Below are 13,707 nucleotides of genomic sequence, written 5' to 3'. Positions count from 1 at the left end.
AACTAAGATAAAAATAAACATGTCTTTTTATATCTCTTTTTACTCATCTCTACCAGGGGTGCCAATAAATGAGGAGGGTACTCGAAAAGGAAAAAGTCAGCAATTGTGCTCTATGACAGTGAGAGTTGCCAATTCGTAGCCTGGACCACAGACTGCAGAAATATGGAGTACCTTGTGTCTGTATACTAACATTCAATGCATGTTTGTGGTCTTCTTTAATGACTGATAGGCCTACTATTAGTTAGTGCAAGTTACTCTTTGATTATGACCCACATGATGGCAATGATATGAAAAAGAAGATGAAATTATCCGCAAAACTACCTTATGTAAGTAATGGAGCAGTTCTGAATATGATTAAATATTAATCTGTTTATTTAGGTTCAGGAATTACAAAAATAAATCTGTGCATCTGTAGAAATTATCTGAAAAGAAAAATATGTTGTTGATAAAAGTTAAACTTAATTTATTACACATAAAAATCAGTCATTTTTTATTTTGAGATATTATTACATGTAAAATAAAGACTAAAGAATACACAATCGTGTTGATTCATTGAGTACAGTGGAAAGCTATACCGTACACCAACCTTTTGATAGTGGTCACAGACAAAACCAAGCAAGCAAAGGTTTCACCTCTCCCTTCAATTGACCTCAATAAATTTTGTTTATTATCTAGAACACATATGTTCCGAATGAGGAATCTGAGACACAATTTGAAGACGCGTTTCTCACAGAGGGAGGGTGTTTCCCCCAGTGCCTTTGCGATTCAACACTGCTCTGAGAACACAGTACGCGCCTTATGGCACAGCAGCAGCTCTGCAAGTCTGCTTTCCCATACACATGCCGACCTGCTGTTCGCCTGCTCTCTACCTTTTCCCATAATCAGATACACCCTTTGAGAGAAAGAGCTAGAGGAGCAGAGGCCAAACGAACTCAATCATGACGGCCTACGCTCCACAGATGAGCCCATCTCCACAGCAACAACATCAATCAGAGACACATTTGGAGTTACACCCAGGCCCAACCAGAGCACATTTTGCGCATTATGGCGCGATGTTATTGAATTTTCCCATGGCTTTCTCCTCTTCAAACACTCTGCCTGGGCGGTTGCTCTCTAATGACATCAACACAATGCCATCCAGAAGGCTGGGCTGGCTCTGCCCACAGCGAGAAAACAGCTGATGCTAAAATAATAATACGCTGTCTGTCTTATACACTCATGATGTTAATGTGAATCATATCCTGTTACAGCCCACACTGATTGTTTGGTTCTCCGCCTTAATTAAATTAAATACACGTGATAAATGTTCATTTAAAAAAAAAAAAACGAAAGTCCTCATTACGCACAAGTGTTTACTGTAGTGGTTATGATTTATCTGTTATGTCACCAGCTCACTCAACATTTATTAACATCTTATAATTTATAGACATAATATGCTTCAGCTCTCTTACCCACTGGCCACAGATTACAAACTAGATGCACGACTGTTGGTTATGAAACCACCTGAAATGACTCCCCATAAATAAATAATGTTTTGCTAATGCAACAAGTTTGGTTAATGTCTTTCTTTACATAGGAAACAGCAGCATTCATAAATTCAGTTCCTTCAAGTTCAACAAAGGGTACCAGTTGATAAATATATTCAGAACGAGCAGCTTGGGAAAGTTTGCTCCATGGCTGTTTATGTAACAGTTCAGTATATCTCAGTTCAGTCCAGTTCAGTGCTCCTTTGTCCATGCAAACTCCCTCGGTAGGATTCTTGCACATCCCGTAATGGCGGTCACTGGCTTGAGTCTGTTGGGACGGTGAAGAATTTCTCTGGACCAGTCTCCAAAAAGTGTGTAATCCTCTCCATTCATGGTGTAGGGCTCACAACAGCTGAACATTGTACTATGTCAGTTCCCTTTCATTTGACCTCAGAAAGTTGGGAATGCACTGGCAGACTAAATGACTGTAGTAGGAGCCACTCGGGCACTTCCTGTGAGGATCTTTGCATGGCAGCCGATAACAGCTTCATAGAAAGGGAAATACAGAGGCAGTTGTTAGTGTAAACCACAGACACAGTCAAGAACTTATGTATCTGAGGTTAAAAGGTTATCGATGTGGGTTGCGAAAGGGCGGTTCAGTGGTTAGCCAATGGCCGTCAGGGAAAAGAAAATCATCTGGCTTTAACATAAAGTGTGTCTCCTCTGGGAGGCATGTGGGGGGAAACAGTAAATCTCCCAAGTCACGTCAATATCATAATTCAGTACACAGTGGAGCAGAAAAGACATGAAAGACACACACAGACAACACAGACATGAAATGTCTTCTCTGATATACATGTTCATGTCTTCTCTGATATACAGTCACAGAAGACATGAACAATGTCTTCTCTGACTGTACATGCAGTGTGTGGTGTAGTCTTGGAGTCTTTTGTGGTGTAGTGATACTGTGAAACACCCTGTGAACTACTCTCGCCGTGTAGACTCACCTGCAGTTGTCAGCTTTGAACTTTTTGCCCAGTAGCATGCAGGTCTGCTCGCTCTTCTTGCACTGGCAGAGGCAAGTCTCCGGGTCCAGCGGCTGGCTAGCAGGACACTGGACCTGGCACAAGCTGCCACACTCAGGGTCCCAGCGCCTGTTGGGTGGGCAGGAGGGTGCCTCGGTGCCTGGCGGGACCTCGCACTCACAAGTGTCCTCGTCCAGCCGCCACCCAGGACCGCAGCTGGCAGCGGTCAGCCCGTTCTGGCACACGCAGCCACACTGCTCAGGGTCCCAGCGCCTGTTGGGTGGGCAGGGGGGCGTCTCGGGGCCTGCCGGGACCTCGCACACGCACTCGCAAGCGTCCTCGTCCAGCCGCCACCCAGGGCCGCAGCTGGCCACGGTCAGCCCGTTCTGGCACACGCAGTCGCAGCTCTCCTCGTCCAGCAGTTTATTTGGCCCGCACAACTCCAGCAGGGCGGAGTCCCCGGGCTCTATTCCAGATGGACAAAATGAGAGAATGACATTATTCTTATTTTATTTATTATTCAAGTTTTTTTTCCTCTTTTCTTTTTGCACTAAGTTACTCCTCACATGTGTGTGTAGCCTGTGCTGCAGAGAAGGCTTGGCTGTCCTCGCCCTGGCTGGAACGAGTTGCTGTGCCGCTTCGTGCTAAGCACAACAGCTTGTGCGCAACGGCAGTTCACTCACCCAGCTCTTGTTCTGACAAGGACAGTAGATCCGCTGGAACACACTTGCAGCCCAGCTCGTCCCACACGAAGCCAGCACTGCAGGCCTCCTCCGGCTGGGGACACCTGGGAGAGAACCAAGGGGTTCGAGAAAGGGTCAAGAAAGATTGTGACCTCACAGAGCAAAACATGCCATGGAGTGTGTTCTGGGCAGGGGGGATTGGGGGGTGGTGGCAGCAGGTGGTTTTAGTTCACAGCTGGAGAGCAATCCAGAAACTGCCCCCCCATACACCCCACCCTGCCCTGGCTCACGGCCCACTCACAGCGGTCTGATGCCTGCCAGTGAGTGAGCTGGCCCAGGGTTTTTGGGGCTGAGAGGCAGAAGGAGATTCTGGGCCTCTGCTCAACGATTCTTCCTTGAAATAACATTTATCAGACCCTCCTTCACACACACACACACACACACACACACACACACACACACACACACACACACACACACACACACACACACACACACAAACATGAGACACACCATATCCATTCACCACAGGAACAGACATTCAGTTTTCCTTTGGAGTTATGTAAGCATCTGGCATTTCCTACCAGGTATCTTTATCTTAACATTGCACACTGCTTTCATTGTGCAATGCATTTACACATTGATTTGAGGAGGGGGAGACTCACAGTGTTGGCTGCTCATCAAGAGACCTCCTGATGATTGAGTGTCTCGGCCTCTTTGCCAGACATTCACAGGAGGTGTGGTTGACTACGGACACCATGACCACGGTCCGCTCCATCCGTGGAGGAGACAACTCCAGGAGCTGTGACAAGAAAAACCCAGCGGAGAACAAAAATAGGTGGAGGGAAGATTACAAGAATTTCCTTGCTAAACACCAACATGAAACAAATAGTTAACTTATAGTTAAAAGGTTCATTTATAGTCATGAGGAAAACAAGTGACATCATATAATATTATAGATGTAAATACTTATTCAGTGTGGTATACACTGCAAACATTCTTAGTCAATGCACAGCAGTATTTAAGCTTATGCGTGTCATAAGGGTATTGTAAAAAATGTATGCTCAGTTCCATATGTATGTGTGCTGCATTCTGGTGCTCTTACTGTTTTGTTTACCAGTGTATAACTGGTGTTGGTACAGTGGAAGGCCTCACTGGGACAGCACCCTCCACATCGATGGACGCCCACACACCGGGGAAGGTAAAATCGACTGGTGCTGTCCGGAAATTCCTTAGACACTTCCAGACACACCTCTCGTGGACGGCATATTGTTCGCTGGATCTCCTCCAAAATGACTAAGTAAATTAAGGATGTTGCATAATGTCCTGTTAGAATTTTCCAGTAGTTTGGTCATTTTTGTGTTTCTTATTGAAATCTAGGCCTATTAAATTCCAAGGGCTCTGAGTCTGCAGTGCTTTATATGTTTCACAAAGGGTACCATTGTTGACCATTACCAGAGGGGTCTAAAGGCATATCTTTTAGCATGCACTTAGTTTATTAAGCGTTTCTTATGTGTTATGGTTTGTATATTATAATATTTGCTTATTTTAATTAGGCTTTTGATTGAATTCACATTGTTATTATTGTTGAATATTGCTATTCTCCTTAATGTAGTCTTACCAACATTTTAAATGGTTCACTGTTAAATTTAACTATTGTATTGTTTTTATTTGTATGTCCCTTTGGACAAAAGCGCCTGCCAAATCCCATAACCATAGCCATAACCCTTACCACCTACAGCACTGGAGTTAGATTTGCCTAAGATACATTAAAACCAACGCCCTGTCGTTAAAACTTTGCTTAACAATTTAGCTTCCTTGAAAGACCCACCGGCACCAATTGTAGCTTCCCTCACCTCACATGGCCGTTACTTTACAAATACCTAACTATACAGTCATTGTTCCTAGAGGTACATTCCTGCAATGGGATTGACCTGCTGCCAGAGGCATGAGAGGCTAACTTGCTAACAAAAAAGGGTGCTAACATTAGTCCGCATGTCACCTGAGGCATTGCGCAATGTGATTTACACCTCATAAAGCATACAGCTACCAGTATCAGGTAGTATCAGGAGAAAGGAGGAAAATGTGATCCGTTCTGGATCCTGTACCTGTACACAGACATACTCTTCCTCTACCCATGCGCTTCAATATACCTGACTGAAGTCGGTATAATTAAGAAGCTGTTGACTGATTTGCTAAACACTGCCACTGATGAGTTCATGCATGCCGACCAGGAGAGGCTGGCAGCCAAGGAGGGAAGAGGGACAGGATTGAAAATAATCCCTGCTCTGGTCTAAGACTTTGGTGCACCATACTGCAAGGTATTCTGGCATAGTGCTACATAAATTGATCCACATCTGTGCAAGTAAGGCCAGATCGGCCACTGAATAAGTGTTTGAGAAATCAGCAGCACTTACTGGTTCATGGACCACTACCACCACATACATTTTTGTGGAAGTAATTTTATGAGTGCTGGGAATTCCATCTCTCTGGACTGTGCTAAACATTCACACTAACCTCCCTTCTTAGATGTGCCATGTTGCAGGAAGTCTCAGTGTTGCTTTGCTGGCATATCTCAAAATATTTAAATCACTGAATTCAATTCAGGACTTGCAATTGCAGGGTAATATTGTTTAACAAATGCCTAATTTTGTGAATCTGATCATTTGTTTTTGTCTGGAGGCAACCTTCAGGACATTTGGAGTAAACAAGATAATTTTTAAAAGAGCCTGTAATTTAAACAGAAGAGAGCATGGTGCTCTTGCCAGATTGGCCCTGGGTTTTTTAAAAGAAAAGCCTACTATCCTACTATCCTACTCTCTGTGCCTCCAAGGTTTTCTCAACCTCATGTTCAAAGTTACATCTCCCTTCACTAGAATATAATGGACCTAAAATAAGATATAGACTTAAATCCTAGCTGACTTTATGTACAGTGTTTTCGGGGATGTATCTGAAGCTGAGGGACATTTTAAAATCTAACCATCAAAAGTGCCATCATCCTTGAACAGAGCCAGTTGCCGTGGCGTCCTCCACATGTCTTCATCAGCGTACTGGGGAGATGCTGTGCGCTCCGATCTCCTCTGCAAGCAGCGCTGCCTCAACCTGTATGCTGGATACAGTACTTCTAACAACTCATCCAAGCTGGATACCCCAAGTGTTAAGTCCTCAACTGTAGTAACCTATGGTAAGGGAAGAGATTCTTGTTATTGTTAGATCAACATTACATTAATGATTACACGTAGGGGAAATGCATCAACAACATCACATACATACAAGCCCACATACACATGCATACATGGAATCAACATTATGCAGCTATTTCCAATATAACTCTATACACTATACCAGGGCTACTCAACTTCATTACCATGTAGGCGAGACAGGAAAACCACTGGGTCTTCACGGGCCGCCCAAAATATGGTGTTGCTAAAATTATTCCTATTGTGACTAGTCAAGAGACATGCGTTCATGAGTACCCAGCTACATTTAAAAAGTTCAGTAAAAGATATTCACAAACACTGGATGGGGTGGACATTCCTTTATTCTGAGATGTATCAAAAAGCTCTAAAAACTATTCCAAACAGACATAAGGTGCTTATAGAGCAGGTCCATAAAGATTATTTGTAAAATAAACCTGTTAGACAGTATCCTGACTATTTTATTGATTATATTATAGTCATGGTAGCCAGATTTGAAGTCGAATAGGCCTGCGCTTTACATACTCACATTAAAACCTACAGCATGCATGTCCCTATATGCACATCAATGTACATCGTCACTGAATCACTCATATAATCACTCATACATATTTTCACAAACATAGTTAAGCTTCAGGTAACGCTTTAGGTAAGGGAACACACATTAACCATTAAGACAGAAGTAGTAGGTGCATATCAGTGTTCAGCAAGGTTGTATTAAGCATCATTGCACATTTATTAGGCGTTTATTGAGCAACCTCTTATTCATACTAAATAGATATTTTACTCTTGGTAAACCTTTAATAAGCAACTAGTTAAAGCAACACCAAAGCACTTTTCCTCTGTCGCACACACGCTATTTGTTTATCCAGCACTGGCTTTGCAAATAACAATGTCCACAGACAAAGTATGTTGCATGATTTTATGAAAGTATGATGTATTGTGACATCAGAAGCAAGTCAAATTTGTAGTCTCTTATGTCTCATTCCATTGAACTACAGATTCGCTACCCGATCTGGCACACTTGTTTAGTGCGGTTATAGCCGATAGAGGGTCGCGAAGCGAATGCAGAAGTGCCGTTCACCTTGTTACGAGTTGATGAACCACTGAAGCGATTTTGGAAACATTATTTTAAGGTACAAAAAACTTGTAAGTGTTGCTTTAATCTGGATCCGTGCTTGCTGGTATGCTTGCAATGTAATAGAAGGCTATAATGTTTATATTTTGATCCATACTATATATCAATAACCTCAGAATAAGACCAACTAATTGCTTTTTATGGATTTAAAAGAATAAATCACCTATTTGGCAAGAATAAGAAATTGCTGAATAAAGCAAATGTGTAATGACATTTAATACACACCTTATTGAGCAGTAAACATACACATATTACCTATGAATTAATGGCTAACATGTGTTCCCTAAATTAAATAGTTCCCAAACTTAATTTTTTGTTTCTTTCTTTTTATTATGCTATGATTGACTATGCTGGTGACTACACTGATATGGTATCTACACCTGGTAGGCTGTCCCATAATACAGTAAAGGTACTGTAAAATTGTCAAAGAACATTTTGGGAGGCTGCAGTCCTGGCAGAAGAACTGGACATTACTACACGCTGTTCCTGAAAACCTCTGTTCTCATTTCATGGTTCTATTGTCACAAGGTAACTTTATAACCAAGGTGGACATTCTGGCAGCATATCAATGGAAGTGGAGTTGAGACAAAGCGCTCCGTCTGGACCATAAGAAAACAATGCACAGGGAGCTCATGTTTTTCCACTGGGTTCAGCCAAGTTCCTCTCAGAGATAAGAAGCCAGGTTGTCCCATTTGTTATGGTGGCCAGTACAGCCTGGTGTATGCTATTATACAGACTTTGGACATGGGCCAGTGTTGATACTGTAGGCAATGTCTTTCATAGCCGGCTGTTTTATGTAACGAGCGTATTGGTTGATCTAATATTTCACTAAATCCTTCTTGGATCGCGTAACATGATGTCATGCCTTTGGACCGGAATGAAATGGCTTATCTGCCACCTGCCACCTGCTGTGACCACAGCATGTCTGCGTGCGGTCCTCATCCAATGGAAACATGGCCTTTGCCAAAGGATTCTTGGGTTGTTCCCCAGAAGCACCAATCCAGACATCCAGAGGTACAGTTGAGGATTACAGGAAGATAGTCAACTGGTCTGTGCAGCCAGCCTCTTTACAATTATAATTAATGCCCAGTGGGTTAAAGGCATCATATCACCAAATGTGATTAAGTGAGTTTTTTAAAATCACAAAGATGTGAAATGGAATTTGTGATCTAGATAATTCATATGGCTATATCTTTTCTTTACACATCTGTGATGCTATAGAAATGACACTGAGGTCATACATGTTATTGTTGACCCAAAGTAATATCTGCCATCTGTAGCATTCCTGGCTCTAGTTGTATACTCATTACTCTGACCTTGTTTATAAATAATGTAAACAATTACAGTGCATCTACTTGTGCCCGCAATCTTCAAACTAGGTGTAAAATCATGTGAATCCTGACATTATTGAGCAAGAACATTTCTTGGAGAGCCAGACCAATCTGTCTGAGAGTTTCACAAATGTTGTTGCATATTTTAATAATGTTTAGGGAAATTAACATTTGTACTCACTTACCAATGTAGCAACGTATCTGGTTAAATTGATAGAGACAATTAACATCAAGAGATATATAATTCCACTGTTTTCAAAAGCTTGTCCTATTCTCATGTCATGTCTTACCTCTGTTTCCTCCTTGCCTGGATAGTAATCCCCATATTCATATCCACAGACACAGGTAATACTGAGAATCCTTAGGAACAGAACAAGCATCCACATAGTGTGTCCGTGATGGGAGGGAGGGAAGGGAAAGATAAGGATCTGCCGATGCCCCCGGAGATCGCACTGGAACTATCTCATCCCGGTACTCCAGTCCTCCCGCTCCCAAGTGCGGCACATTCCTCTCCAGGCTGAAGTCAGTCCACTGTGTGGTGCCTCCCAGCCTTGCATTCTTCCTGTGAAGCGTTCACTCTCTATCTCTCTCTCCTTTCACTCTCTCTCTCCCTCTCTCTCTCTCTCTCTCTCTCTCTCTCTGTCTCTCTTCTGTATCTCTCTGATCTAAGTCACTATGTGCCATGAACCACATTTACTTCCTCCAAAAGTATCTGGCTTCTCAATGATTACCAAGGTAAAGAGTGCGGTGAGGGAAATTTCCAGTATGAACTGATTTTCAGGCAGTTGCCGTGAGTCATGGGAAACGCTGGGTTCGGTCAATTGCCCTGGAGGCAGAGAGAGAGTGTACAGGACAGGCAGACAGACCACCGTGTTGCATGAGTCCAGCCTGATCGGTGGCTAAATAATATCCCGGTCAAGAGGGGAGCGGCGCGCAGACAGGGCTGAGTTGTCAGTGTGGGCTGATCCCTTTCACTCCTTTTCTCTCTGGCGCTCTCTTTCTCCTTTTCTCTCTGGCGCTCTCTTTCTCTTTCTCTCTCTGGCGCTCTCTTTCTCCTTTTCTCTCTGGCGCTCTCTTTCTCTTTCTCTCGCTCACTGCCTGCTTTTGGGAGGAGCAGCCACTGGCTTCTTGGAACGTTTAGTGTGATGTGTGTGTGTACGAATGTGTATACATGTATGTGTGTGTTTCTATCTGTGTGTGTGTGTGTGTGTGTGTGTGTACATTATAGAGTAGGTGGGCGGGTGTATGTTTATCTGTGTGTATCTGTGTGTGTGTGTGTGTGTGTGTGTGTGTGTGTGTGTGTGTGTGTGTGTGTGTGGGAACATGTCTTCACATCTGTGTCTGGCTTAAAGTAATTAGGAGAGGTGATGGGTAGGATGGCTGGTTGGGCTGAAGAGCATGTAAATCATCCCCCCCCCCCCCCCCCCCCCTATTCTCGCTGCCATTTCCTCCTGAACATGTTGGGGCTGTTCGTCGCCTCTCTGCTGATACACCACTTCTCTTCTCTCTCCCCACTCATCAGCATGGCCCTCTCCAATCTGGGTGGTCTGCTGTGAAGGTGACGTGGAGGACCTCAAGCACTTCTGCTGCTGCTGCTGCTGCTACTGCCGCTGCTGTGATTGAGCACTATAAAAGCGCTGCATACCTGAACGAATGACCTCCCTGAGGGCTAGTGCGCCGTGGCCCCTCCACGTCCTCAACCTCCCCTTGACCCTTGACCCTTGACCCTTTCGCTGCCAGCACGGCCAATTTGGCATTAATCTGAAGTGTCAAACTGGAATCACGTGTTCTTGGTCTTATCTTTGGCGGTGTTGTTCTCTGTGTTGCCTGGGGTGTCGGGGCAGTGATTGTGGGGGTGGTGTGTGTGTGTGTGTGTGTGTGTGTGTGTGTGTGTGTGTGTGTGTGTGTGTGTGTGTTTGTGTGTGTGTGTGTGTGTGTGTGTGTGTGTGTGTGTGTGTGTGTGTGGGTGGGTGGGGGTCCGTGGTAATGAATGAGTTAAGGGTGTCGTGTTTGAAGTGGGCTCTCAGTGGTTCAGCTCCAGGTGAGGCAGTAAAAATGTAGTCAGGTGTCACAGGAGAGGGGAAGGGAAATAATAGAGGTAGTATAAATGTGAAAGGAAACACATTTTACTTTAAAAAGGAAAGAAAAAGATTTATCGTCTTGATTGGTGAGTGTGTGTGTGTGTGTGTGTGTGTGTGTGTATGTGTCTCTGTGTGTGTGTGTGTGTGTCTGTTTGTGTGTGTGTGTGTGTCTGTGTGTCTGCATGCGTGCATTCTCTCTCACCACATGAATGTGTGTGTGTGTGTGTGTGTGTGTGTGTGTGTGTGTATGGGTGTGAGAGAAAGATCACAGGCCACAACCTCACATGCACTCAAAACTCAAACTTGTCAGCACAGTCTTCAATCAGCCTCCTCCCTTCTCTCTGGATTAATCCCAGATTTAGTGGCCCTGAAGCCATAATGTAATGACAGTTTATTTCTGCCAATATCTCATTGTTCACAATATCTCCCCAATGTCTCTCAACGATGGTGAAAGTGACAGCATAAACTTGATTATGCATTTGTTTATGCCCATAACCATTACCTTAATTAAGATGTCAATTTCACAGCATGGAAAGTCAAATTAAAGACATCTCAAAGGGACACATTTTTCATTCCTCTAAAGTTATAATCCCAAGTTTATGTAGAGAAGTATCAGAAGCTTCAGGATGACTGGAGAATTAACTCCAACTCTGCGAGCTCAGAGGAATGTGGAATTCCACCATCAATTTACTAAGAACAGATCGCCTTTCAGCCATGCCTGTAGCCATGTTTCCTTTTTCATCCTTTATACTGATTGATTCAAGATACGGTGGTGAGTTATAACACGTCGTGTTCTGTTTTCTGAAATGATTTGCACCGAACTACAGTTTTCTGCAGAAATACCATTGTGCACAGTAGCGTGTCTCGTCAGTGAATCGCTGAAATAACAGAGAAATCTGTCCAGATGCAGTGAATCTGCGAAAATGGAGACGTGCCCATGCATGCCTTAAAGTTATGAGGAACTAGATCCTGTGTTGACGAAAATTCTTTGTTGGGGGGGTGAACGGGAGATGGAGCCTTGATGAAAAGGTGAGGGTTATCACCATACAGCACGTAGGCCTGCAGTCTTGTCTGTGTGGTGACACTGATCCCCTGAGTTACACAGAATTCCATTTTGGTGAATTTCAGTATAATTCGGTTTCCTCCCACACAACCTACGTCAATGTCATGGTCAGACGTTTCGACGTCTTCTCCATCATACATTAAAAGTACGCAACACACATTCATAGTCAGCAAGTCAGGAATCAGACACGTAGACATTCGTTTGGCCAGGAGGAAATGACATACTAAACCATCCTGACAGCCAGGGATTTTCCGCCTCTTTGACTTGAAAGGCAGGCAACTACAAGACAGTAACGCTACTTTTTCCACTCGCAGATAGACCATGCCCTCCAGGTCCAGCATTGACTGCATGGCATTAGTCTAATATTAACCCACATACCTGTTAGTTTAGCTGTCATAAAGAGCAACATAAACATGTCTCGTATAATCACAGCAATATCAAAGTTGTATTTTGCCTTGAGGTGACTTTATGATTGCACTATGTAAAAAAATAAAAAAAAGATATGCAAAGAATACAAAGAACTAAGTCTCTGCATTTATCCCATCCGTGAATTAGTGAGCACATAGAGCACACAGCGGCACTCTGGGAGCAGTGAGGGATTAGGGGACTTGCTTAAGGGCACTTTAGCCGTTCCTACTAGTCGGGGATCAAACCGGCAACCCTCCGGTTACAAGCCCAAGACCCTTACCAGTACCGTAAGATGTGGTGCACACAAGACGTTTGATCATCTCTGAGTCACAACATGCAACTCACTCCGGTTTGATTTTCACCCTGTTTTTAACAAAATCACACCGTAATAATGGCTGGTGTATGATGAGTTGAGCTCTCTCCCTTGCTCTCTCTCTCTCTTTCTCTCTCTCTTTCTCTCTCAATTTTCAATTTAATTGAGCTTTATTGGCATGAACTTTAGTAACAGTATTGGCAGAGTTCAATTACACACATACTTACATTAGAAAATGACAATTATGTTGAGAAGTGAAATCAGACACATCTCTATCTATCTATCTATCTATCTATCTCTCTCTCTCTCTCTCTCTGTATGTGTGTGTGTGTGGGTTCAGTCATATGGAGTCCAACAGTGCCACCTGGTGTAAGTTTCTTATGCCATTGAAAGTGCATGCTGAATGTCAATAACGTTCTTTGTCAGCAGCCACCATAGACATCATAACAATGTCATTAAAATAGCATCACTGCACCAAACTGGTATTTTATAGGACTTCTGTGTCTTTTGAATGATCAACCTGCTTTATATATGTCTGTGCATATTTGCTTAACTTGAATAGTTCATGTTGATAAATTCTGTTTTCTCGCTCTTCTAAATGGGCCAAACTGACAAGTCTTGTGGTTTATAAGGTGCGCCTGTCCGTTTCTGGGTAAAAAGCGTTTGAAAGATTGCACAACAGATGGTTTCAAAAGAGAAGTAGCTGTTGATGCAATGTCTGACTTTTTTTGATGGCATCTCTTAGAAATGTTACTTCCTGCTAATAAAAATAAAATGCATTTCTGCTGTTCCTGTCAGAATTTGAAATAAATCTGACATAAATGTTATTTTGCCCAGTTGCGCAACTTATCTGTCCTGGTTATTGCATGAATATGAAATTATCCACAAGAATGAATCACAAGAACTATGGATGCAAGCAATTGGCTAATAGAAACACTTTCATTTTTAAGTTGGATACAACAGCTTAGATCCAGCAACTAATTAACTGGATCATCTGCCACC

At 43.2% G+C, this 13,707-nt stretch overlaps 1 protein-coding gene across 1 annotated transcript; it reads right to left on the bottom strand.

Moving 5' to 3' along the window:
• Positions 1 to 466: 466 nt before the first annotated feature.
• LOC121709568 (vascular endothelial growth factor C-like) lies at positions 467 to 9,861 on the bottom strand. Its single transcript, XM_042093042.1, has 7 exons — positions 9,131 to 9,861; positions 6,155 to 6,353; positions 4,280 to 4,470; positions 3,840 to 3,976; positions 3,175 to 3,278; positions 2,474 to 2,957; positions 467 to 2,011 (listed from the first exon to the last, which is right to left on the bottom strand). The coding sequence occupies exons 1-7, from the start codon at positions 9,224 to 9,226 to the stop codon at positions 1,891 to 1,893; spliced, it is 1,332 nt and encodes a 443-aa protein (XP_041948976.1). The 5' UTR covers positions 9,227 to 9,861; the 3' UTR covers positions 467 to 1,890.
• Positions 9,862 to 13,707: the final 3,846 nt, after the last annotated feature.

The sequence above is a fragment of the Alosa sapidissima genome, chromosome 5, assembly GCF_018492685.1.
Source record: "Alosa sapidissima isolate fAloSap1 chromosome 5, fAloSap1.pri, whole genome shotgun sequence".
Taxonomy (NCBI): domain Eukaryota; kingdom Metazoa; phylum Chordata; class Actinopteri; order Clupeiformes; family Clupeidae; genus Alosa; species Alosa sapidissima.
Note: the sequence above shows the minus strand (reverse complement) of the source record. Positions and strands in the feature narration are given on the sequence as shown.

Bases quoted from the DNA above. Each gene is read 5' to 3' on its own strand.
- LOC121709568 (XM_042093042.1), bottom strand. From the start codon at position 9,226: ATGTGGATGCTTGTTCTGTTCCTAAGGATTCTCAGTATTACCTGTGTC. The intron at 4,471-6,154 runs GTTAGATTTTAA...TAATTTACTTAG, and splicing joins GGATGATGGCACTTTTGATG to TCATTTTGGAGGAGATCCAG. The intron at 2,012-2,473 runs GTGAGTCTACAC...CTTTCTATGAAG, and splicing joins TTCAAAGCTGACAACTGCAG to CTGTTATCGGCTGCCATGCA.